General features: G+C 39.3%; 1 protein-coding gene across 1 annotated transcript in view; it reads left to right on the top strand.

Annotated features, from left to right (window-relative positions):
* Positions 1–21,987, top strand: part of FAM169B (family with sequence similarity 169 member B) — a 40,340-nt gene extending 18,353 nt beyond the window's left edge. The window contains exons 4-9 of the mRNA XM_014944636.1: positions 4,955–5,040; positions 6,625–6,799; positions 13,825–14,007; positions 16,397–16,525; positions 20,521–20,597; positions 21,618–21,987. Of these exons, the coding sequence (XP_014800122.1) occupies positions 4,955–5,040; positions 6,625–6,799; positions 13,825–14,007; positions 16,397–16,525; positions 20,521–20,597; positions 21,618–21,842 (875 nt within the window). The 3' untranslated portion in view covers positions 21,843–21,987. The remainder of the gene's footprint in view (positions 1–4,954; positions 5,041–6,624; positions 6,800–13,824; positions 14,008–16,396; positions 16,526–20,520; positions 20,598–21,617) is intronic.
* The last annotated feature ends 4,455 nt before the right edge of the window (positions 21,988–26,442 follow it).

Genomic DNA, 26,442 nt, shown 5'->3' with positions numbered 1-26,442 from the left:
AGCATTAAGTTAGTTTAGGCTGCACAACAGGAATGGGGATCTGTAACAACTGCAATGCAAAAATAAAGAATTATTAAATAAATGCAGGTGAAAGCAGTGCATTTAGCACAAATCTTCAGTTAAATGATCTAATAGTATTAGGATCAACAAGTATTAATGAGATACATATACAGAAGGGAAAAATTGTTTCCCACAGGAACAAGTCAAACAAGTCCATATTGGAGCCTAAATTATATGATAGTGATCTACATTAAAAGCTTAAACCTAGCAGAATAAACACCTTATTATATTATAAACAACAGACTGACTGACTACTGTGACCCCCTTGCAAAACTTTAGCTTGAGTCACCAGCCCATAGTCACAGAAGGAGTCTCACAGAGATCAGTAAGTAGTTATTTAAGTAAGGCCTACATCATCTGGCTTTTAATATTTCCTTTTACAAGTATGATTTAAAGCATTTTACTGGAAGTTCTTTATTTCTGGATTTTATATGCTATAAACATGTGGCCAGCCTTCCTACACACATCAAATTTGACTGACGCAATACTTTTATTTAGATGAATTTTAATAAATTTTTGTTAGTTGTGTAAAGTCTGCTGGGGGTGTGTGTATGTGTGTGCGTACCTTTACATATGGGTATATACATCTGAAGTGTTTTGTCCAGCTATTTTTCCCACAGTTCAACGGATTTGAAATTGACTCTTAAGGCAGCAGGCTCCATGAATGTGACAAGTCCATCTGGACTTGCTTACCTTTGTGACCTTTTGTTCTGATTAGTGAACAGATCTGCTGTAGTGGTTCTTCTGACCAGTGACTGCCTTTTCAAGTTGGTTCTCTTCTCCAGCTCTATCCCTGACACCACCAGTTCCTTCAGTTTTGCTCCAACATCTCTGCTTTTGCTTCTGGTGACTTCCCAACATCCTGGGCAGTACCTTAATCTCAATGAGAATACTGTATAGCTTGTATGTCTTACATTCATATGTGATGGGATTTCCTCTTTCAGCTCCATTTGTGTTTAGATCTATAATGGATAAGTATTGAATAGATAAAATGATGTATATAATACTTATTAAATAATATCCACTGTAATATACCTATTTTCCCACAGTTCCCAAAGAAAATATTGTCAATCTAATAACTTGTATTTGAAATTCTAGTTGTTTAGACTCTGGAAAAATACTGAATTTAGCAGCATAGGTACAGGTTTGCCTGTGAAGAGCTTTAAAGTTTGGGGGCATTTAATTCTTGAACATAGGTTAAGAGGGATTGATTCCAACACTGAGATTTATATCTGATCGTCTTGCTCAGATGGGTTGTCCAGAACTGATGCATAGCTTGTGCTCTGAAATGACCTGCATATTTCAAAGAGAAAATGGATATGATAGCTTTTCCATAGGACTTGGTCTTGGTTGGGAGCGTTTTTAATTTATTTTTGATGGGCTGAGTGTTCTGTTCTGTTATTATATCTGTGCAGATATTTTTATGAGAATGTGAATTGTGTTCTAAGGGCTTACAGAGCATAGCATGGGTGATTAACGTCTTTATAACACTAAATAAACATACCCTATTGTGGCATTTTCTGTATGCTGTATATAATAATTTACAATAACTGTTAGATGCCACAGAACATTTATCACAAGACATTTGCAACAAATCACTGAGTAAAACTCAAATTGTAGAAGAAAATGTAATTGGTTGCAGGAAAGATATCTATCTTAGATACTTGAATGGCTGCCATTACTGCAGCATCTGCATGCCTCCCAAGCTTTAATGTATTTATTTCGATAAGACTCTTAGGAAAGAGAGAGAAACGCTCTTATTCCATATTAAAGATAGGGAGCTGGGGTACACAGCTATTCAGGGTATGTTGATGTTGCAGAACACAGTTTAATGTAGGATCTCTGAGCTTGCACCATTACCATCGCTGACCTTTGGCAGAAGCAGCTTCTGTAAGTGTGCCCTCAATCTGAAATCCTGCCAAAATGAAGGTAAAGATGACTTCATCTAAGGTAAAGAGCTGGTACATTCTATATTTATTAAACATATTCAAATCTCATCTCTCATATATTTCATTGCCTTTAATTTAGTTTGTGGCTGAGAGATGCATTTCAGCAATTCAGATGACGGCTGGGGAAAAAGAAGTACCAATCTGGATATTGCTTTAATTTTTCTCCTTTACTCTGTGTGTGGAGCCCTGATATGCACATTTCATTCAAATAGTTGCGCACCAGCGTGGGAACATTTGGCCAGCGTAGCCTAGAAAGTAAAAATATGATCCAGACCTGGGCTGGGAAGGGTTCCATGTTTGCCTAGCAAAAGGAGGCATTTCATAATCACAATTGCATTATGCTTAGTGCTTAATTCAACTCAGTGTGTTTCAGTGCCGTATTCCAGCTACCCGGAGTGGTACAGAATCGTGTGCTTCACAGGCTCTCGGCTTCTTGCAACACTCTGAATATGTTTGTCTGGCTGCAAGTGATCAAAGTACTGAGGTTTAGCAAGCGAGTGCTTTCAGGGCAAGCCACCCAACTGGGCATGTATATACCCCATTAATTGTGAACTGAAATGTATTTCACTTAATCCATTTCACCTACTCTTGCAATCGCAAGATCGAGCACATCAAGTTTTGCAATTGCAAGATCATTGTAATCACGTACATCATGATTCACAGGGTTCAGGTGATGTATGTACATTACTGTTGGCAATTACCTGATCTCTTATTATCAGGTGAATATAACTGAATGTCTTGGAAAAAACAACAAGGCTTGGGAGAGGGAAGGAACATGTGGTCTCACAAAACATGTTTGCGTTTGAAACAGCGTTCCTCAAAGTTGATTATAAAATGAAAATGAGAATATGGGGAAGCATAGATGGATTTAACTGCGGACCAGATGTTGGCTTGAAAAATTATAACAAAAAGCAAAGTACATATGTTTGTGTGAAATCTGGAGAAATGTTTTTCCTTCAAGGAAAGCATCCATATAGATAAGGTTGCTCAAGTAATGTGATGTGACAGTTGCTATGTCAACTAGTGTTCCCTTCCACACATTTAAATTATTGAATAGCACAGTAAATGTTCTATAAAAGTAGCTCTTTAGAACATGGTTGTGCATCTTCCTATTTTCCTCAAAGATTTAAAAAACTTTTCTGACCTTTACTATGTGCGTTGTATGTGTCTGAACTATGTGCCAGACCTCTCTGCAGCTCCCATTAAAGTCAGCATTTGGCCCGTTACATCCCCTTTGTCTGACTCAGCTGCCTTTGTAGCTGCGTGTTTCATGGATGTGTAATGGAGCAGTGGCTGCTTGCATTTGAGAGCAGAGTGAAGGGACTGAGGGAACAGATTGAATCCATCACAGAAAGAGTATGAAACTCCCATGCAAGTAAGTGCATAATATGTCATGGATTGAATCTGGTGCTATAAACAGGCGCCTGCCCTGGCGTGCAATACTTTCTTCATTGTTAACCCAGTACACAAAGTATAGTGCTTTTTGGTGTATGCTTTAATAATTGATTTGAAATATAAGCTAGCTAAGTGGCATCTCCAGCCCTAAAGCCAGTGGGAGCTGGTAGAGGCTGAAGCAAAAAGGGAAACTAACCTGTGCACATCAATGATATTTGTATAACCTGAGCCTAAGACAGGTAAAAGATGAATCCTGTTAAAGCCATTTCATTTCCTCGTGTGTGAATTTGCCTCGAACTCATAGATGGTTTTTAACTTTCTTATGTCCCTAGTTGGATAGCTTAGAAAACCAGTAGACAGTGTACTGTCTTAGGACTCGAGGTGTGAACTCCGTGCTGATCTTTGCAACATACTTCCTATATTATATTTTATCTTTTTGTCTAAAAATGGGGATTCTACCTGCCCTATTTGAAGACAGTAAAGATAGTGGTGTTCTTGAGCACTCCTGAAATTGTAGCTGTGTACTTTCTTTAGGTGGATGTCACTACTGTATGGATAATGAAAGTTCTTTTTGCTGAAATATGTGCTCCTTGGTGTGTTGGTGGTCATAAATGGTCAGATTTCTGTGTTTATTCTAAAACCTAGTCTAAACCCTTGAAATCTCTTCTGTGTCCTTTGAAATGACCCTGTATTAAGACTTTTGTTTCTGAACAGGGCTTGGGAGCAATTGCAGTGTCACAGTTGCTGCTTCAGTCTTGTAAATCTAATGGCAGGCAATGAATTTTGTAGATGAACATGTAGGAGAAGGGTTTAAATACTTGTTTTCTGGATAAGTGAAAAATTCAGGAAGGATGGGAAAAAGTGGGGTGCAAGTTTTGCATAGGACCTACATAAGGGCCTTACTTACTTGTAGGTTGGTCATACACTTTTTCTTCAGTGTATCATAATTATGTGTGCATATGCCTATCCTTTGTTGATAGAAACCTCTCTGTATGCCTTTGAACTTCTGTGAACATCTGTCCGTGCAGAGATTTAGGAGTCTGTATTCTACAGGTACAAACACATAGAAATTCAATCACGTAGGCAGCTGAAAAGCTATTTGATAAAAGTGGATATGAAAACCTTTGTGTTTGACTTGTATGGAGTGTGTGTCCATTTGGACAGGGGAATGGCTGAAAGACACTTCAAAAATGTAACCTTTAGCTAGATAGCACTCTTTGTCCCAAATACTGCACAAGCTTACTGTGCTGCTGAACAGATATTAGGCAGGAAGGGCTTTATTCGTATGGCACACAGGTTGTCACACCAAAGTCACATCAAATTCTTGAGAAAAATTACCTTCACTTGATGCTTCCTGTGGTACTGAAAATTGGAAATCAAGGGACATGGAGGTGAAATTGAAATACAATCGTTGTTCTGCTGTCACACAGCAGATCAAACTGGAGTCAGCTGGAGGGAAAAGTAGATCTGAGGCTGCTTGTGGAAAAGTTTGGAACCAACTTTGCATTTATTAGTAGGTAACGTGTTCCCCTGTCTTTTTCTTTCTGTAGTTTTGGCAGTTTATTTGAACCAGCGTTGGTGGCCTGTTGAAGATGTAGTAAAGACAGCTGATCCTTCTAGAGATGGGCTAATTTCGGTAAGGATGCTATTTTAAACATTGCCTTTACCCTGGAACTTTCCAGCTGGAACAATCATGTGTAATTGTCTCTGGTCTCCTATAGCTCATGCTTTATGTAACCTGTGGGCTCCGGGCTGTGTGGCTCACCAAGTACTTCATATACCTCCCTCTGCACAGTGGCATCCACATGAACCCTCTATAAACAATTTTGTGTATTCTGTTTATGATTCATCTGTGGGATTTATTAGTTTTTCTTTTCAGTTTAACCTCACTGCCTACTAAAGAAATAATCAGATAAACCAAATTACTACATTAGCAGAACTCTTCAGTGTTGCTTGACTGTCTGTCTGATGGGAGATGTTACTGACCTTTGGAACAATGCCTTATCTAGCTAGTTATGATTTTTTTTGGCCTTGAATAATGTTTATATTGCCTTCATTTTATGAAACAGTTGTTAATAGTTTCTATATCTGTAATTCTTTTTCCAAATAAATTATCTTAGTAGGATACAACTACTTTTTTGTAATTTGGGAGATTTGGGTAGCCTGTTGTCTGTTTTCAACTAAGAAGACAAATGCCTACCCCATGTGAGCTTTGTGTTGCCATGAGGCTGTTAAATCAGTTCTGTTTCCTACCCAACCTTCTTTGTCCAGATTTGGGCCTTAATGATTCCATTCCTTTAGCATCTTTCCCTAATATCTGCCATACATAGAGTTTAATTATTCACTGAATTAAGTTGCCTTTTAGTGGGTAACTGAACTGGAGGGATTTTGAGATACAAATCCTTGCAAGATGGAGCAGAAACATAGGCTTTCAAGCATCTGCTGTATCAACAGAGAATGAAAATATATCTGAAAACTTGCCCCTTCTAGCTCGTTGCTAAGAGGTAAATTGTCATGATTTGTGGAAACTCTCATTTTCTTTTTCAGCATTCATGTGAAGTTTGTTGGCATCACTTTTTGCCTTGATGACCAGTATGATCTTGTTCCTTTATATTTCTCCATCTCCCTGTCCTGTTGGTTGTCTAATAAGAACCATGACATAAAACCTAATTGTTCATGTTACACCTCAGTTATAAGCTGTTTGGAACATACTGTATTTATTCTCTGGTTTGTATAGTGTCTACCTCAGTAAGGTCCTCACCCACTAAAGTTCTTTGATGCTGTGGCAAGACAGCCACAGGTAACAGGAGAGAGGTGACAAGGATGACACAGTGAATCCTGTCTTTATTTTACTTTTGGGTGTGATTAGATTGCCTTGCTCCTGTTTCCAAATCTGTGACTAGTTTGCTGTGACTATAATGAAGATACTTCTTTGCCTGCTGCTTTAGAATTCCTCTCTGTGACAACAAGAGATATGTCAAACTTTATAAATTGTTACTTAATTATTCTATGCCCTCTGGATAGAGGGTGGAACACTGGGAAACACTGTTTTTGTTATTCTATCTGAAGCAATTCGTGGGGTATTTTCTCCAAATTAAGTGTACGTATTTCCTGACCTCCTCCTCCTTCCCATCCCTTTTTAATTTTGAAGCCTTTATGAAATGCAAAATACTATTCTGTACTTCATTTTTCTTTGTTCTGTTTTTGTTTGTTCTCTAAGGTCCAGACATTTAGAGAAAGGATTGTCCTCTTTGTTCTGAACTACGTTATTTTTGGAATGCTGGAAGGGAGTTCAGCTAATGATGCATTCTTTCTACCTCACTCTGCCACTGAGTGTGCCAAGATACTCTGGAGAAATAGCGAGGCTGTTGCCTTTTACTCAGTCAAGATGAAAGGTAAGGTCATTTTAGAGACACATTTCCATTGGTTCCTAATAGCTAGAAATGTAATCTTTTTGTTTATCTTTCAGTATAAATAATCCTGGCTCTCATTTACATTTTTATATCAAATCTTTCTTAGAACAAATCTGGGGAACAAACCTTCCCAGCATTTGGAAGCCATCCATGTTACTTTCATTTAAACACGATGGCTCAAAACTCTGTTCTCAGTTACACTGAGTGATCTGAAGTACTGGGTTATTCCAATAAAATGTGCTTTAATGCAGCCAAGTAGAAGGTTGTACATCTAGGAACAAAGAATGCAGGGCCTACCCGCAGATTGAAGGACTGCATCCTGGAAAGAATGATATCTGAAAAAAGGAGTACAGTGGAAGTTCACAGTGGAAAACCAGTGTTTCAGAAGTGGCTGGTGGAGAGAAGAAGCAATATCCCTGGATGCATAAGGAGCAGTGACTGGGTTGTGTAGAGGAAGGTGTATGCACTAGATCCATCCTGGAATGCTTTGTCGAGTTGTGGTACTTCCAATTTAAAGGATGATGATTAATTATTTAATCATTAATTGATTAAATAGCATAGAAAAGAAACAATGTATTTTGAATCTTTAGGGATACTTGCACCAGTATAAACTTTACTGAGTTTTTTTATTAAATAGTATGTATGAACACAGGTACATTGCTATTAACAAGCAAGAGTGGAAAAGGCTTCATGAGAATAACTTCAGGTGTGCAGCTGAGTTCGTACCCCCATGTAGGAGCTGGTTACCAGTCTGTGTTTAAGTTTCATGGGTGTTATCTTGATACCAGCAGCTTAAACATAGAAAAGTTGGTCTCTTTGGAGGTAAGTATATTGTTTAATTCAGCAATCAGTAGCCATCTGTCCAAAAGGGGAGAATAAGAAACAGCTTGAGAGCTGTGCAGATATGGATAGCTTTGGATTCCAGAGGACAGTCTGAAGGCGCCTTCTCTGATAGAGGCTCAAAGGCCAGCAACAATAAGAGATGTTTTGCTCTTCTGCTCCCTTGGGATGTGCAAAATCCTTCTTCACAATGAGGTGTAGTTTGTACACCACTGTAGTGGTACAAGACTCAGCCTACGATAAAGGAATCTTGTATGTATCTGTGAATATGTTGATGAACTGGTTTGTAATTGGCAAACAATTCAATTGCCATAGTACATTTTCCTTTAAGTCCATAAATATTTCTGAGCAAAGCTCTTGGAAAGAAACACTTGTATGGGCTGTAATGATTCATGCTTCAGTAAAATAAATTTACACAGTAGTCTGTTATGGGTGGAGTATTAGCCAAGTTGAAACTGTTTCTGAGTAAGTTGAGAGTCACAGTTTGGTTTTAAACCAGGTCCACATAAAATACAAATTCTTCAAGTCCAGCTTTGTCAGCATCTGTCTTTTGCTGCCAGTGTTTTTTTTTCTCTGGGCAGCTATATTTGTTAGTTTTTGGCCTGTGTCGCAAATTACTGTGGTCTTTTGCCAAAGGCTTTTCGGGAAGCTTGAAACAGATTGTTTTTGCCCATTTTTATGATTTGCTGTATGCATTGAGAAAATAATTCCTCTTTCTGAAGTTCTGTGATTTCAATTTCATACCAGCCATGCTCTGGCTGATCCTATTCTCTCTACTTTCTACACAAGCCATGGATTTATTAGGCCCAAAACAGGCTAAGATAAATATCTTCTCTTAGAAGTTGTATTTCACATGGTTGTTCTAGATTTTTTTCATAAACTTTTCTTTTAATCTTTAACTTTTAACTTTTTTTTAATCATAATGGGAGTTCTTTTTCCTTTTACTCTCCTGGTCAGAACATTTAGTAGGCGCAGCATTAAGTACAGGACTTTATATTGTGCTGGACCTCTGTTACAGCTTCTGATCCTAGGAAGAAATTATTGTCCTTTGTGCCCACTATGTGATTTTGATTCCCCTTATTTCCATGCTCTGCAATTACCTGGCCATTCTTTATAGTTTTATTTTCTTCACTAGGTAATTGAGACTCTCATGCTGATGTTGTGTTCAACTGTATTTCTCATCTGTGAACTTTCCATTATCTACAGTATGACAGAAACATGCTTCAGTGGAGCCAAATAAGCCAGAACAGATCTGTGGAGCATGGCTATTTCATACATAAGTCATCTGGGTGAATCACAGAAACGGTGACCAAGGAGGAGAAACTGTTCGATCTTTGCTACAGATTTAGTGTGCCATTATGCAAACTAAATTTTCAATGGACTTCAGTGATTCCAATTAACTATCTTGGCAATATTCTAAAGTAATTTCCATTTGCTAGTTCCTAGGTGGCCTGTACAAAGTGAACTTGGTAATTTTGGTCCAGTTCCACATATCCATTAATCTTCTGAGCATCCTTAACTGGATCTCTTTTGATAGTCCAGCTAAAGAGGGACAGATGGTCTTGAGCACCCGCCTTGCTCAGAGACTCAGTGACTGCAAGTCAAGGTTTTGAGACAATTTGGCAACTAGCGACACTGGTCATCCTGCACCTGTTGTGGAGATAAACAGAAGACTCATTCTTCAAGGCTATCACTTTTCGTGAGCATTAGACACCTTTATTAAAACAAAATTTATTCATGACTACACAGATCATCACCCCAGCCTCCCTGGTATGTGCCTATTCCTGTCCAATGACAGGCATGCAGCATTTACCACTGGGTATACTAAAGATTGATGAGACGTACTAAGCCACTAATGAGGCTGATAAGACACTTTGTCACGTGCCAAGATAAATGTCTCCAATTTTATCTATGTCAGCGGCTCCCATATTAGACAGCTGAGGAGTTAGACCTCACTGAATGTAGCCTCTTAAAGGTACAACAGGAAATGACAGTTCCTTGTCCCTGTCCCTTTCTTTGCAGACAACAACCTGAAAATGAAATATTTTTCCGAAAGGCTTCATATAGATCCTTTGGTTTTGAGATCTGCTTTATATTCAAAGCAAAGAAACCTTGGGCCAGTCTCTGCTTTTTCTACCCCAGAGCCCAAGAGATGGTCTTTGGAAGTGGTTACCCAAGCTAAAATCCATTTCACACCTTTCTTCATACAAGCCTTCTCAAATTTCTTTTAATACTTTGATGGCCTAGGTGGTATTCTCTAGAAATAGATCCTAAAAAGATAGTAAGATTTTATTTGCACTGATTACATACGTTTCTTTTAGAAAAAAAATAATCAGAATTGAAGTTAACCTGACAGATAATTAGCTGAAATCTTGTTGGATAATTGCTTTTCTCTCCCTCTGTTTTCTAGCAATAATATTTTTAATGTGCATTTCTGAGGCAGACTGAAGGTTCTGGCTGTAATAAAAATTAAATGACTACATACCAGTCAAGACATGAATTCATTTAATTTTATTGAAGCCAGAACCTTTGTTCCCCTTCTCACATACAAACTCACACAATGGGTTGACCTTGGGTTCTATTCAGCAGAAATACTCCCCACCCTTTACACAAGCTCTCAGCCTGCTCAAGGCCTGTCCAAACATGTGTGTGCCAAGCCAACTTGTTCAGCAGGGAAATAGTCAGTATGCACAACCTTGTTTTGTTTGGGTCTGTTGGATGTGGGGACTGGGTTGGGTTTTTTTTTTTTTTTTTCTGGTTTGTGGCTCTGTGGGAATGCTAATGGCTGTCTGCTTTCCTGCCCTTGTAATATCTGTTTACCATTTTGCTGGCTCATAAGTTGGTCATTTGGCACTCGTGACCTAACCAAAGAGATCAAAGGCTTTCAAAGGGCAGACTGTATGAATACTTCCATGTCCATCGCCAGTGCTCTTATTTTCCCTGTCTCTTCCCTCACCTCAAAACTCAGTCTGTGTGTTTCAACAATGAAACAAACCTCGGAACCAAGTGTGTGAGAGCCCAGTGGTCACCTCTGGGCCACCATTAGCTTATGGTAACCTCTTTGCTATTGGATGGAAACTAGAGACAAAGTGGCCTTTGTTCCAAAGGTTGGTTTGTTTGTTTATTTTATTTCAAATGGCTGTGGGCTATGACTCTTCTAATATGTTTCCCAGGGACAAGGTGAAGAATGGCTTCATGGTTTCTTTATTTACAGTGCCTTTAGACATTACAAGTTTTTGTCATCTTCTCAACACAAAATTAGGAGCACAGACATAAATCACTCAGCTCCTGGGATTGCAGCACAGCAGTCTCATCAGGATTTATAGGAGACAGACTATATGAGATAATAATAAACTTATAAGGACGCTTGCAACATGCAGGAATTCTTAAAGCTATTGACTTCACGAGGAAAAGTTTATCCCTTTCTTAGAATGTTTGGTGCAATGCTGCTGGAATCCAACATTTCTGTTGGGCTGGCAGCTAACAATGGGACTAGGGATACACTCAAGTTTTTGGCTCCTAAAAAAAGAATAACTACCCATCATGTGTTACAAATATTGAAAGGTTATAAACACCACCACAAACCATCCTTTTCCAACAATGTGCTTGAACATGTGTTTGAAGTTAAGCATGCACTTTGATTAAGCAGGGGTGCACCAAGCCTCAATGTAAATTGAGTGATTGTGTAGCTTACATACTCTTGTTGTATGGCTGAGTGTGAGTGATGTGGATTCTTGCTAAGTGGAGAGCTACAGCCTTGACAAATTGGGGTCTAGAATTATAGTCATGAATGCTTTGCTGAACTGGCATCCTAGAAAAGAGAGTAATTGAAGTCAGGCCTGGTGACTTATCAGCAAAAGGTACTAGACACCAACTCAAGGAGCAGAAGTAGATCTCAGTTTAAGATAGCTGTGGGGATGTGATAAAGACAAATTGGATTTATTAAGTAAAAGTCTTATACTGGAATTTAGGAACAGCCATTCACTAGGAGATCTGTGAAACTGGTCTTAGTGAAGTGATGAAAGTTTCATGTCTCAAGATACTGAAACCTGGACTGAGTGGTACATTAGTAAGTGGTAAGAAAGAAAACTGAGAAGGTCTTGATTAGACTTAAGTGACAAAGTAAACTGCTGTGTACCCAGATAGAAGCAGCATAAAATCTTTATAAATATTTTCTAAAAATTAAAATAAATCAGTGAGATGTTTCTATGGTGACCTTATCCTATATATAGGTAGTTGGTGAACTGATGTTGGTCATTCATTTTGGGATTTGATGCTTATGCTGTCAAGTAGTTTGAGGTTCTGTTTCTATGGCCTTCTGCACTGACTGAAAGCTGTTCCGTGAATTGCTAATGTACCTCCTGCAATGGGACCCAAAGTTGTTTAGGATGAACATGAAAATTTTGGACTCTGATTGTCTCTTCTTAATCAACTTTCTCTTGACTCCAGTTTGAGTTTACCATACATGATGGCAAAATAAATCCCTTGGTTCTAATTTTTTTTGACAGTTTTCACTGAGAACTGAGTTTTTATAGTTTGGAGGCTTATATTTGAGTCTGTATTTTGTCTACACGTAGAGCATTATGTCATGTCCCCATGATTTCAAGTGACTGGCTTAATATGTTTATTAGCATGGACTTTGTTGCCCTTGTTCCAACAGGGATAGGGTTAATTTTCATGCAGAGCTGGGGTGGCTGACCCAAACTAGCCAAAGGGGTAGTCAACAACACATGGCATCATGCTCAGTATGTAACTGGGGGAGCTGGTGGGGAGAGGGGGCAGGAATTGCAGCTTGCGAGTGGGCTGGGCTTTCTGGGTTCCAGTTGGTGAGCAGTTGTACATTAATTGTGGTTTGTATATTCCTTTATCAGTATTATTCTTGTTTTCCCCTTTCCTTTGCTGTTCTGTTAAACTGCCTTTATCCCAGCCCATGAGTTTTGCCTTTTTCTTCCGATTCTCCCCCCATCCCACAGCTGGGGAGGGAGGAGTGAGTGAAGGGCCACGTGGTTCTTTGTTGCCAGCTGGGACTAAACCACAACAGTCCTTTTTGGCACCCAGCATGGGGCTCGAGGGGTTGAGATAACGACACATCTGACCAGAGCATGTTAAAACAAATCTGTTATATGCATTTATTATATTAGTTAAATAGTTGCTGGTCGCAGTGTTTGTTCACATGGTTGTGTTATGTAAATTCTTACAAGCACTATCAGGATTATCACTTTGCTATCCTGTGTAATATTGACTCCTGATATAACAACAACACTAACAACACTGTTCACGTGGTTACGTTGGTACATTCATGCATCATTGCTGTTCTGCCCGTACCTCAGGTGCTATGTCTTGAAATTTATTAATAATTGCACCCAATCTATGGGGGAAGCAGGATGGGGTACTTTCCCCAACTCTTTTGCCTCCCTTTTCTCCTTTGGTCCAGGTACAACAGCTTTTGAGAATTTTGAGTATCCTTGGGATGTTTAAACCAGCACGTTCCTATTGCTATGTCTCCTGAATATTTTTCAGGTCTTGTTTAGGGTTAAACAACTATTTAAGAGTAACACCCTGAGATCTGCCCCCAGGCTGGATAGTCATGGGTGGCATGGCATGTGGAAGAATATGGGCAGGTATCTAGAGAGCTTCTCACCTCCAGTGGTTTGAAACTTCACTCCCAAACAAATGCAGGACCCTGATAAAGTGATAGAATATTTGAAAGGAAAATGCTGCATCAGGCAGTTTTGACCTTCTGAGCTTTTAGATCGTACTGTGTTGGGTGATTCAGTGTATTTCACAAAAAGAGTTTGTGGGGTGATTTACCAGAATAGCCAAAAGCTAAAGGAACATACTGAGATTACATTCAGAATATTTATGCCTCTTTGGCTATAACCCAGTTACATCTTTTCAGTGAACTTTCCTATGTACGTTGCCTGTGTACCTAGATGGGCTGATTATGGAGAATCAGAATGTGGAAAAGACTATGGTGTGCCCTGTCAGCCACATCTTAAGCAGGTCCTCTCAGTTTGATGGCACAAATTTTCCTCTTGGAAAGTGTTTTACTGTCTATGCAAATGCACTTCAGCTGGGGTCACCCTGTGGAAAGGTATGAGGGCAGTTAGTGCAGCAATACCAAGTTTGTTTTCAAACTAATGTATTTTTTTACTGTCTGCTTTCAGGGAGCCTTTGTGATGGTACAACCAGTCAATGTTACTTGCTGCCGGTTTTGGATACTATATTTGTCCGGAGAAAGTACAGGAGAGGTGGCCTAGGGATGAAAATGCTGCATGATTTCTGTCAGTCTTTCGTGGCTGAGGATGCCTTGGGGATCAGCTGCCCTATTTCTGCTGCGATGTATCAAGGTAAATCATTTGATGTGGAAACGTTAGGCAAGGGTCATGTATAATGTATACATTTCAATATGGTCTTGGTTGGAATTTCTTAACTGTGTAAGAGTTCAGTGCACTGGTCTGAACTGAACTGCTGTTCTTTTACTGGTTACTTTTCTTGAGAATTCTGGAATTTCCTCTTGAAAGGTAGGCCAATTTTTATGTAAGACAATGAAAAGCATAAAACTCATACTGCCTGTTTGACATTTTGCATTCTTAGCTCACTCTCGCTTAGAACTATGTCATTGCCCTAGACAGTGACTTACCCGTTTTATTTGACACCAGAGGGAAAAGAATCATAAGATGTTGTCAAGCCTGCACTATGCACATAATGCTTTTGTAGGTACTGCATTTGTAAGAAATTACATCTAATAAGCCATATACCTAGGCTCTACTTGTTCATCCAGTCACATTAGTACTCATTTTGTATTGACTGCCTTCGAACATTTGGCACTTTAAAAACATCACTAACTAATTACATATCTTCCGTGTGCTCAGGTTGAAGTTCTGGTACAATTTACAGAAAAGTACAATTTACAGAAAACTCCCGTCCTCACATTTATAAAACTGTTTTCTTTAAAAAAGTATTTTTTCCTAAAGTTGCTCTCTGTATGAGAGAGCAGTCTTTGCTATCATTTTTTGGGAGATGTTTTTACTGACTTATGACTTTACAGCTATTTCCTAATAAGTGTCAACAAAATTTTCACCATGTATTTTCTTTCTCTTGGTGAGAATGTGCCATTGAATGTATACAAATGTACCCCAATGTATACAAATGTATCCCAGAAGTTTCTAAGGTACTGCTACTTGTAAATTCAGGAAGGAATAGTATTTACAACATTCTTTCTCTTCTCCCAATAATATCATTTTTTCCTATGGGAGGCATCAATGGTTTAGAACCCACGGATCCGAAAGTTGCACTGTTTAAGTGTTCATGCTAGCTACATATTGCAAGGCTATGCTTTCATCTCAGTCATGTTTAGAGTTAATAGTGAATAAATTTCATGTTCTTCTTAGGTTTTCTGGGTCCTACTTTTATAAAAATACTAATACTGTAAGTTAAATTTAGAGTATATTGAAGTTACTGCCTGTTTTTAATTCCATTGGAACCACAATCTCATACTTTGACAAAAAAGTGCAAACTTTAAATCTCTGTAGTAAACGTGCACAGTTTTCACTAGCACGTTGTTTAATGTGCTATAGATGCCTAAAAGTAAGTAAAAAGCCATTTAGCAGGTGTCTCTGTTTTGGTAAATATGTTACTTTCATTAGCTTTTATTGAAATGATTAATTTAGTTTGGATATCCTTGAATAAAATTAATGACAGTGTTCTGCTCATTATTGTAAGGCAAATGTTTACATACCAGAATTAGGGGTTTTGTTTCGACATCCCATTGTTAAATGTTGAAGATGAATTACCCTTTCAGTAGTATGATGAACTACAACGAACAGAGGAGAGCATGAAAATAATTTTGTTTACAGTTTGCTGTCTTAGTACAGTTGATGGAGCTGATAGAATGGTGGTTAAGGAAAGTTTAAAAATCCCCTTTAAATTTTTTGAACTGTTTGTCCTACAACATACGCCTCCTCTTGGCTCTGCACACATCCTAAGGAAACCTCTAAACAAGACAGATTTCAGTTTGATAACATAAAGAAGCATAAATTTGATTGTTTATCCAATTTATATTAATGTTCAGTATGTACTGACAGTGATAAGAATCTGTGGGAACATGGTTTCTGAAGGCGATCGTACATCTGACACAGGGACCTCTGTTATTATTTTCTCAGTTCCTCCTATTGCCTGTTTTCCCACACCCAAAGAAGTAAATGAACCCCAGCAACGGATTATAGGGTAGGAGTAGTAAAATGGAGGGTGCTATTGGCCCAAGAATGAACTGATACCAAGGTTTTGCTTATAAATAGAAATTAGAGTAGCATTCTTAATGGTTAAAGCTGGAAGACACTGAAACACCTTTCATTTCAGAGTGGTGAAGGTGAAAAAACCCTCACTGCTGTTAGTCTAAAACCTGTAAAGTGTCTGGTGACAGTTCTGTGATGCAGTGCCAGAGGAAGGTGGCTCAGTAAGTCATTTCAAGTTGTGTATTTCTGCGCTCAGAAGGAAGGAAGCCAGACTGAAGCAGACAGACAGGATTCACTTGTGCCTGTTTAGGTCATTCCACACAGAGCTTTCCTGAAAGCCCCAGCTAAAAGCAAAAAAAAGGAAGACAAGAAGAGAGAAGAAAAGATTTCCAAAGGAACTAATGAAAGTAGGTCTGAGAGCATTTCCAGGATAGAATACATTCCCTCTTCCACTGTACTTTTCACTCATTCATGCTTTTGCCCCTTGGTTTCTCCTATTTAGTTTGCCAGAAATTCTTGCAGACTTATCCCGAGGAGCAGAAGCGACTGTGGGAGGTGGAAGCACCAGGAGACTGGAGCCAGCGAGTGAATATCTGGTTAAAAATTCAGATGGAGTCATCCCCTTCAGGAAGTGAGTTAAACAATATGAGCTTGGCCGTGTTAGTTATATAAAGATAAGAAATAAAATCAAGCGTTAGGTAGTGATCATAGATAGGTGGTTTCTCTGTTGTTTGCACATGGAGAAACTACAGAGCGTGCAGTCCAGTTCACTGGTCTTTTCCCAGTAAACAGGACAATTCTTAGAAATTATGAGGTAACGAAACAGAACTACAGAGCATCTGAGAGATACTGAACAAAGCACAGTCTTGGCATAAAGTGGCTGTAACTCCCATTGCAGTGCACTTACAGCAGGGTAGAAGTTAGCCCAAAAAATTCCTGTTGCACAACACAATGTCTGGGTTATAGAGAGGGGTTTGTTTCTCTGAAATTATTACAAAGAAGAAATTTGTATGGCCAATGGGCAATGTGTTTAATTGCCTTCAATTTGCTGCCAATACCATTCTTGGATGGAAACACAAACCTTTTCATTATGGCTTTTGGAAGATTTAAATTACTCTCCTACAGGGTAGATCCTTCTTGCTGGGAGCATTTTCTGCCTACTTCACAAAAGATAGCAATAGAGTAGGAAAACCTTTTGACAGTTCATATGGGGATCTTGCTGTAGTCTGTTCAGCTGGCTTGGGGATCCAGACAGGGCCCTCTGCTGCATGCGCACAAGCTGTGATAAGCGTTAGGTTCCAAAAGAAGGGCACACATTGTCTCTTTCTGGGAGTGCAGCAAGGAGTGCTGCAGAGCAAATTGCTCCCATGCCTTCCCACATCTGTCCTGCTTTGGATTGGCTTGGGGACCTTCGGTTGAGACATTGTGTTTCATCTTCTCTGCAGCACCCCACAGGAGAGTTCAGTCAGAAATTAGCCCTAGGCTGGCTTCCTCTGAAGCCGTTATATTTATGTTCCTCATGCTTTAAACCAGCAAATACTGGTGTTTGCTCTTTCCTTTAATCCATCTTGCTAAATTCAGTTTATTAATGGCAATTAAAGAGAACTATGATCAGGTCAGCAAACAGAAAGCAGGTCCTGGAGGGGAGAGTATACTTTCTTTTTTCTTTCTTTTTTTTTTTTTTGCTGTCTTCTAAAAAAACCAAGCAAACAAAGAGAAACAACCCAAAACCAAGGGTAAACATAATTGCACTAGAGTGGCTGTCAGTAAAGAATCCACGTCAGGCCTAGGAACTGCCTTGACCAGTTCTGCACGTAAATGAGATATCTCGTATCTACAAAGAAAGGAAGGAGGGAAAATATAAACCAGAAGTGGGGGTGTGTGTTTATATATAATTTTGATGGATTGCGAGTTGCAATGTGATCTTTATAGTGGAAGGGAACAGAAGCATGTGAATTTGGCACTAAAATATGTAATAAAAATCTGTTTTTTAAATTATATTCTTCACTCTGGTGCGCAGCTCACTGGGCATCACTTTCCTTTACACTGAATGTGTTGAACAGGCTTTATTTCATCTATCTTCAGTGGAAAATCAACCCACTATAAAAACAGTATTTAAAACACTGTGTACTACATTTATTATATCTGCTTTACATATGGAATCTACTTGTGGGCTTCTTGTGCTTGTATTATCCCAGTGCTGTGCATATTACACACCCAGAGAAATACCAGGGGAGAGTACAGAGCAGATAACACCTGCTAAAACTAGGGGAGAGTTTCCCTTATTTTGCTTTTCTTAAAGGCAGCGTTTCTCCTGCACGGCTCTGTGTAATTGCTGCTGAGAAATAACAAGAGAATTTTCCAGAGCTTCACGCTCTCTGTTAATAGTGGATAAACCAGAAACATTTTCTGAGTGCAGAAATCCTTTATCATCTGAGCTAGTCTGCTGCTTACCAGACACGTAAAGAGAACCTTGTCTTTCCAGAGCTGTGGTATAGGGAGAGAGGGGAAAATGATGGAGCATAGAGTGGAAACCACTAGAGATGCACACTTAGGTGCTCCATATGTGCACAGTCATTTAGATCTTTTGCAAGTTTGCAGATGATACCAAGCTGAGTGATGTGGTTGACGTGCCTGAGGGACGAGATGCCATCCAGAGGGACCTGGACAAGCTTGACAAGTGGGCCTGTGTTGACATCATGAGGTTCAACAAGGCCAAGTGCAGGGTCCTGCACCTGGGTCGAGGCCATCCATGGTATCAATATAGGCTGGGGGATGAAGGTATTGAGAGCAGCCCTGTGGACTTGAGGGTTTTGGTAGATGAAAATCTGGACATGAGGTGGAAATGCCAACCATATCCTGGGCTGCATGAAAAGAAGCAGGGCCAGCAGATCGAGGGAGGTGATTTTACCCCTCTACTCTGCTCTCATGAGACCCCACCTGGAGTACTGCGTCCAGCTCTGGAGCCCTCAGCACAGGAAAGACATGGACCTGTTGGAGGAGGTCCAGAGGAGGCCACAAAAATGATCAGAGGGCTGGAATACCTCTGCTGCGAAGACAGGCTGGGAAGTTGGGATTGTTCAGCCTGGAGAAGGCTCCAGAGATACCTCATTGCAGCCTTTCAGTACTGAAAGGGGGTCTATAAGAAAGACAAGGACAAACTATTTAGCAGGGTCTGTTGCAATGGGGCAGAGGGTAATGGTTTTAAACTAAAAGAAGACAGATTTAAACTAGATATAAGGAATAAATTTTTTACAATGAGGGTGGTGAAACACTGGCCCAGGTTGCCCAGAGGGGTGGTAGGTACGTGCCCCATCCCTGGAAACATTTGAGGTCAGGTTGGGTGAGGCTTTGAGCAACCTGATCCACTTGAAGATGTCCCTGCTCATTGCAGGTGGGTTGGACTAGATGGCCTTTTAAAGGTCTCTTCTGACCCAAACTATTCTACGATTCTATGATTCTGTCTTTAGGGGGTCGCTTTGGGAATATGGTGCTTCATTCCTATTTATTCTGTTATGCAGAAAGCAAAACACTATGTAATTCAATATTGTCAGCTCCGATCTGGATCTATGGCAACAACCATGAAAACAGACAAGTCTTATTCTGCTCTTATTTCTTAGATCCCCATCAACATACACAATGCTATGTTTTGGAACAAAATTATTGAGAAGAAAAATTGAAAATTTACTCATATTACATTTTTTCCTCCCCTAGTACTCAGGGACTGCATACTATTAATTTTGTTGTAAGATTTCTGCTATCACAGATAGTCCAAAAAAAGGTTTCTATAACCCTGAGGTCAGAATTTTAAATTTTGCAAGGTTATGTGGCTGCATCTAGTGGCAGTACAGATAAACTGCAGCATTCTGTTTACTGCAACTGATACTTCAGTTTGGATGTGTGCAGATACATAGACATAGATATACACACTTCTGTCTGCATGTATACATATATCTATGCAAATACAGCTCTTCAGCATGTCACACATAGCTGCAATTGTTCATTCTGAATTAATTGTTACTGTCTGAAAAATGGAGAGATCTATTTACAGCAAATAGACTCAGTAACAGGAACACAGTGACATTTCTCTTCTGGGGCTGATTGGAGGAACAGAAATCATTTAACATGATTCGATCCTACTTGTTAAATCTATCAGGCGGTGAACTGAGCTGTTTTGAAGTTGTTTAGTAATATACGTAAAGCGTGTAAATGTGAAGCTAATGCAAAAAATAAGCAGGCTGACCAAGAATTAAAATCAATTTCAAATGATTGTTTATAATCCTTTATCTGAATTGGTCAGAGTATCTGCATTTTCTGAAAAGGAGGAAGGGATATGGGCTTTCTGGGTGTAAGAGATGGATGGTCTATTTAGCAGAACTTTCAAGCTAAGAAAGGCCCAGACACATTTTGTTTCTACTACAGTTGTTTACCTTTGTCTTTTGTGAAAGTGTCATCAGGCACCCTGCTTTGGTTAATTAACAAAAGCGAGGCAAAAAGGGGTGGAAGGTAGCATTCAGGTGGCTTTATCTGGTGTGTTTTTAAAGTGAAAATTGCCATGAAAGTCTGCTGACATGTTTTCCTTTTAAATCTCTTTCTGGGGCGAAACTATTCACCCCATTTCTCCAGAGACTGAAGGGGGCTCTCGTATGGAGAAAGCTCAAACCAGTAAACCCAGACAATCAGATGTGGACCAGATGAATAAGGTACAGTCATTAATTAGCTATTGTATGACTTTCTTTTTCTTTGGTGACCTTTTTCCTTTTTAGTGAAGTACTGAGGTTTAAATATGAGAGACCATCACAGACAACTATAGGTGTTTTTCTACTGCTGACCCATAGGTTTATGTAGGTAATCATAGCTATATAATGTATACATACACATATAATTGATTCCTGGAGCTAATTTATAGAGCTGTAGTAGTTTGAGAGGCTAAAGAGTAGTGGATAGTTTTCGCTAAATGTTTAGATTGATCCTTACTGGAATAAGGGAACTGTAACGAGCTGGCAAACAGCGAGTGCCAAAGTTTGTGTATGCAATGGCTTTCTGAACTGAACAATGATTTTTTTTCCTGTGCCTGTACAGGGCTTGAGTGCGACACCTTTAGAATGAGTAAGCCCAGCTCTTTACAGTCCTAATTATGTTATCCAACTACTGAGCTGCAGATCTGACTGTGCTTAACTTTTTGCAGGGTGAAAGCCTAAAATGGGATGAGAGGTTTGAAAGACGCCTAAACCTAGTTAGGGAAACGTGTATCTCAGAAAACAAATCACAGTAATTAAGCTTTTCCAAGTAATTAAAAAAAAAAAGGACAGACGAGTGGAAGAAAAACAAAGAGCTGTAGGGGTTGTTTCCCCAGCACATTTTGGTTACCGCACAATTAAATGAGTTTGTTTTCTTCAGACATGGGTCTCCTGGGGAAGCTGTGACAGCACTGGCCCCTGTGGTGCACGGCTCTTGCGTTATGTGCTGTGGTCATGGCTTCAGAGCCCACCCAGCCAGATGAAGGCTCCGTGTGCTCCCAGTTTTCTTTATCCTGACACTTCTGGGAACTCAGGCAGAGCAGCAGGAATGAAGCTGTTCTATACAAACAACGCAGCTCAGTTTCTTGCCCTGCGTGTTTATGGTTGCCTCGGTTGACAGAAGCATTTTATATTAGGATCAAGTCACTGTTTATGTTGTTTGGGTGTAATTTGGTGTTCCCTCTGTCTTGGTTCTAATTTCAGGGCGTTGAATACATTCCTGGTGTTGGGAAAGTGGCAGGAGATTCCACAGAAAAAGAAGATGACGCAGCAGCAGCAGCAGGGACTCGGAGCTCGCAGGGTCCTGAACAAGAGGACTTTGAACAAGGTGCAGGCAATGCTCAGCAAAGCAAAGGATTCAGAAAAAGAGCAGGCCCTGGGGGCTTAGTTGGAGACAAGGCCACCAAACAATGTAGAATTATACCATAATTGCACTTTCAGAAATCAGCAAAATCTGTGTGATCTTAAAAATTGTACGTGACTGTTCATAATTTGTAACACTGGAGAGATTTCTTCAGGTAAGATATAATTTTTTTGCAAGGCACATGTTCTCCATCATGTGTTTTGTTTTAAATAAAGCTTTTCTTTGCTAATTTTCCTTTTCTTTTTCTTCTCACCAAGTAATTAAGTAGTAGTTGAGCCTAGTTATTTCCCTGCTCTGAAAAGATTTTATTGGATTGCGTGAGATGTCCAAAAGGGAATAATTGGAGGGCTTGTAGATACTGAAGGAAGAAGATATTTCTATGGAAACCACATCGTGCATTATGGAAGAGAGATACTGCAACACACGTTGGTATGAGAATGACAGCTGTAACCTTCCTTTCAAATGGAACAATTGATCTTGAATTGCTTTCATTTGTTTTTTTTCTAGTAGAAAAACTGTCCCTGTGGTGGACAGGATGACACACAAACTCCATTCAGGCAGAAAAGGTTTGGTACAGAGAAGAGGAGTGAGCAAGCTACCGGCCTTAAACTGCCTTTCAGTTCAGGCACTGTGATCATGTTATGTGTAAGTTCAGGGTGTAGAACTTTGTTTAGATTACAAATTGCATGTTTTATTTCCTGTAGTCTCTTTCCTAATGTTTTGCATTTAATTAACTTGGAAGTATAACATATTTCACTAGAGTACTCATGTTATGGCTTGGTAAAGAAATTGGCAATTGACAATCCAAGACAATCTTTCACCACAAGCCGGTTCTGTGTTAGATTTTATTTTTTTTATAGTGGGGAATTTCTAAAGCTTGAATGTTGTATTAAGGATTACAGGTGAAACTTGAGGATCAGATCTTTTGTCCAGTGGCAGAGAAGGCTTTGCAAAGAGGAAGGCTCAGTGGAGAACAACAGAAGGGTCTTGATGAACCTGAAGAGATCCAGCCTGTAATTCCTTAAGTGGGTGTCTTGGAACAAGGAGAGGTAGCTATTTCTTTCCAGAAACTAATCCAGCATTTCCAGGGAGACAGCTCTGTAGGCAGGCATTGTAGATACACTGTCAGGATGTATATTTTTGCCCCTGTACAGCATAATTGCTTACACATATCCCTGTCACCCTGTTTTTGTTTAAGGTTGTGATTTAACACAGCATTTTTTCATGTATCTAAGTAACTCCTCCCCTGTTGAGCTGCTCGGTAAGCCATATGCCTGAGACACATCGAAATCAGACCTTTCTAGGCATCTCTTTTAAAAAAAAATGTTTAAGAAAAGCTATAATTGGAACTTACAAATGTTTGCCAAGAGAATTAAAACACTGAATTGTGTGCCAGCCTTAATCATGTTGCCATGGTTCTCTTGTCTCAAAGAGAATGCATTTAGGACTAACTTTATAATCAGTGGATCTTCAGGTTGTTGATTCATCAAGTTGCAAAGGGCGTGCTATAAAGACTGCCTGAAACTGTGTGTCCTCCTGTGCAGCAGCCTACATTTTCACTTAATGTATGGTTAAATACATACCTTTTAAAAAAAAATAGTGTTTGTGAAGAGTTGCAATACCGGTTGCTCCTAAATATGCTAGAAAATGATTATATCTCTCCTCATGAAAGCTGATTCTGGAGTTGCAGTAGCCTCACATCTAGTTTGCATGTAACAGCCTATATTATAATTGTCAAGGTAAGGTAAACTGGAGTTGTTCTGCAAGTGGGGACTATTGAGAAGTTTAATCTGATTTAAGTCTTTCAAGAAAATTTTGTCTAATAAGGCCCCGTACGGAAACTCTGTATGAATTTGTATTAGAATAAAGAAGATGGATAAGGTACTGTGTGTAGAATGGGCAGACACCTAATTTGACTAAATTTGTTCTATATCTAGGGACATTTTGAATCAGAGGAAAAAGCAGCAATTTTTCAATATCCCCAAACTGAATTTCTGTTTCACCTCTCTATTATCCAGTGATCCATTGGCTGCATTGCAGCTACTTTACTGGCTACTCTCACAGAAAAATTTCTTCTCACAGAAAAGGTACTTTCTTCTATGTAAGAATTGTCACCCTTGATTACGTTTAGCTTTTTGTTTTCTAAGTAATACTTTTTCATCAAAAAATTGATGCATGCTCATGGTGGCAACTGGGCATATTATAGAAGTAAGCAAAGGTGCATTTGATGAGAAGGTGTTGGCAGATGGCTTAGTACTTTCTAATCAAAGAAAGTGATCATATCATCCTTCTAATCAAAACTGGTGACAATTAGGGATGTTCTACGTTCCGTTCATCTTCCCTGCCTGGCAAAAGAAACACACCAAGCAGAAAGAGTAGAATAAGAGGATGCAGACATTTGGCCATTATCTATATCCAGTAAAGACCCAGTAAAGAAGCAGAACTAGGTGTTCTGAGGTCCCGCTTCACAGTACTAAGCTCCTGGGCTACAGGTTGCAGGAAGACACAGGCTTGGCCCATGTTATTTTGGAAATGCTGATTTACAGAACAATTAGTCTCAATATAGATTTTCCTTTTTTTGTTTGTTTGTTTGTTTGTTTGTTATATTAGTGCTTTAAAGTACCTGATTAGTTGAAAAGCTGCAACTTGATCTTGGAAGTCTGAAGTGCTCAGTGAGATCACAAGAATCCTAAGAAGGTCTGAAGCAGAAACAGATCTAATATCTTCACTATCTTAATAGAACATAATAGGAGAAAAAAAAAACCTTGTTATATTAGTGCTTTAAAGTACCTGATTAGTTGAAAAGCTGCAACTTGATCTTGGAAGTCTGAAGTGCTCAGTGAGATCACAAGAATCCTAAGAGGGTCTGAAGCAGAAACAGATCCAATATCTTTACTATCTTAATAGAACATAATAGGAGGGAAAAAAACAACCAACAGCACAAACATCTTTTTCTCACAGTGGAAGTCCTTTTAAATAAAAGAAATCTGCGTTTACTCAAGGGTAGGATCGTTTCAGAGTGCTGGAAAAGTTGGCAAAGGCTTGAAAGGCATTCCAATTTTTGGAATTAAGTTTTCAAAACCTTGGGTTTAATCTCACTCTGAATCTTAACTCTGGTGGTTGTGGCTTGACATGATGGTATTTCTGCTTAGGAGACAAGGAGGTAAGTGTGTGTGCGTGAGAGATGGAAGACCTGATGAAAGTAAATTTGTACCTATTGTTCTTATAAGCACAGACACTTCAGTCTGGCCTGCAGGTAAGACGTTAGACATTAGTGTTAGCAGTGATCTGGGTGGGTGTGTGCCAACTAAATAAAGTTTTTGAATCACTCTCAAGAAAAGTAAACATATGGATTTTAAGGCTAGAAATTTCATTACGTTAATCTGTCACGATGTTTCACATAATGTAAGCCAGACAATTTCATGCATGGCTGCTGTATCAAAAATCATTGGGTTTGGTTGAAACAACCCATTTTTCAGAAAAAATGTTTTGATATGACAGTTTTGATTTTTCAGATGTTGGGCGGTGGGAAATCTGCCATATTCCATGGCAAGTTGTTCTAAAGTTTCGTGTTTAGAAGTGCACTCAATTTTTTTTTAGTCTGAATTCATTTTATTTTAGTCTCCTATGATGGATTTTGCTTTTCCGTTTAATGCTGAGCTATGGCTCTAGTACTATTAAGATCCTTTCTATGTGGGAATGGATACAGGTAGACATGGTGCTTAGGGGCATGTTTTAGTGTTAGGTTAATGGTTGGACTCAATGATCTTAAAGGTCTCTTTCAACCTAGGCAATTCCATGATTCTATGATTATGGCGTGACATCAGTAAACAGCACTGGTTTTTGGATCTGTCTCTGTGAGGCAGATTTTCCTGACCTTGATTAATTTTTCTTATCCTTTCAGAGAGGTTTTCAATTTTTCAAATTCCTCTTAGAAGCCTGAACACGAGCAGAGCCCCGGCTACAGTTACAGTCGTGCTGACTGTTACGGGTTAACATTTTCCGGCTGCGATGGCCTGTGGTTGTAAATCATCACGGGATTCTTTTGTACTTGTGTGTCTTAATGGTGAACATACACTGTAAAACTTAAACGACGTGGAGGAATTAAGAGGTATCTGTTTTTAATGTGTTGTTTTTAATGGCCACAATGGCTGCAGCGGACTGCTGAAAATGTTGTCTCTATCCAGCATCATCTGTATTATTACCACGAGATGGCACCATTACACAGCTTAACAGTGGCGTCATCTCTTGGGTGTTTGAGACGATTCCTGAGATTTAAATACATCACTGGTTGGCTTGACTTCTTCAGAGGAAGGTTGTTGGTTCAGAGAACGGAGGATGATGGTGTGGTAAAGCTTGTCTCGTGTTTGCTGTTCAATCGCACTGTAGTTCTGGCGTTTATGTTGACTGGGCCCAGGATTGAGGTTTTCAAATATTTGTGAAGTCAAGATGAAGTCATAGAGTAGCACAAAATACAGACTGCACCCAGATTGTGTCCCTTTGTCCTCTCATCTCATCAGGAAGCCTGGGTGGGACTTCTCCCTGTTGTATTTCTTGTTTTCCCAGCACTGGATGGTTCTCTGCTCAAAAAACTTGAACATCTGATTTTCTGTTTCTGACCCTTCCCTTACCTACTACTACTACTACGTTCAGAGTATCCCTGAG

The sequence above is a fragment of the Calidris pugnax genome, unplaced genomic scaffold (assembly GCF_001431845.1).
Source record: "Calidris pugnax isolate Ruff unplaced genomic scaffold, ASM143184v1 scaffold70, whole genome shotgun sequence".
Lineage (NCBI taxonomy): Eukaryota > Metazoa > Chordata > Aves > Charadriiformes > Scolopacidae > Calidris > Calidris pugnax.
The sequence above is the reverse complement of the archived record's forward strand: the minus strand, read 5'-3'. Positions and strand labels throughout refer to the sequence as shown.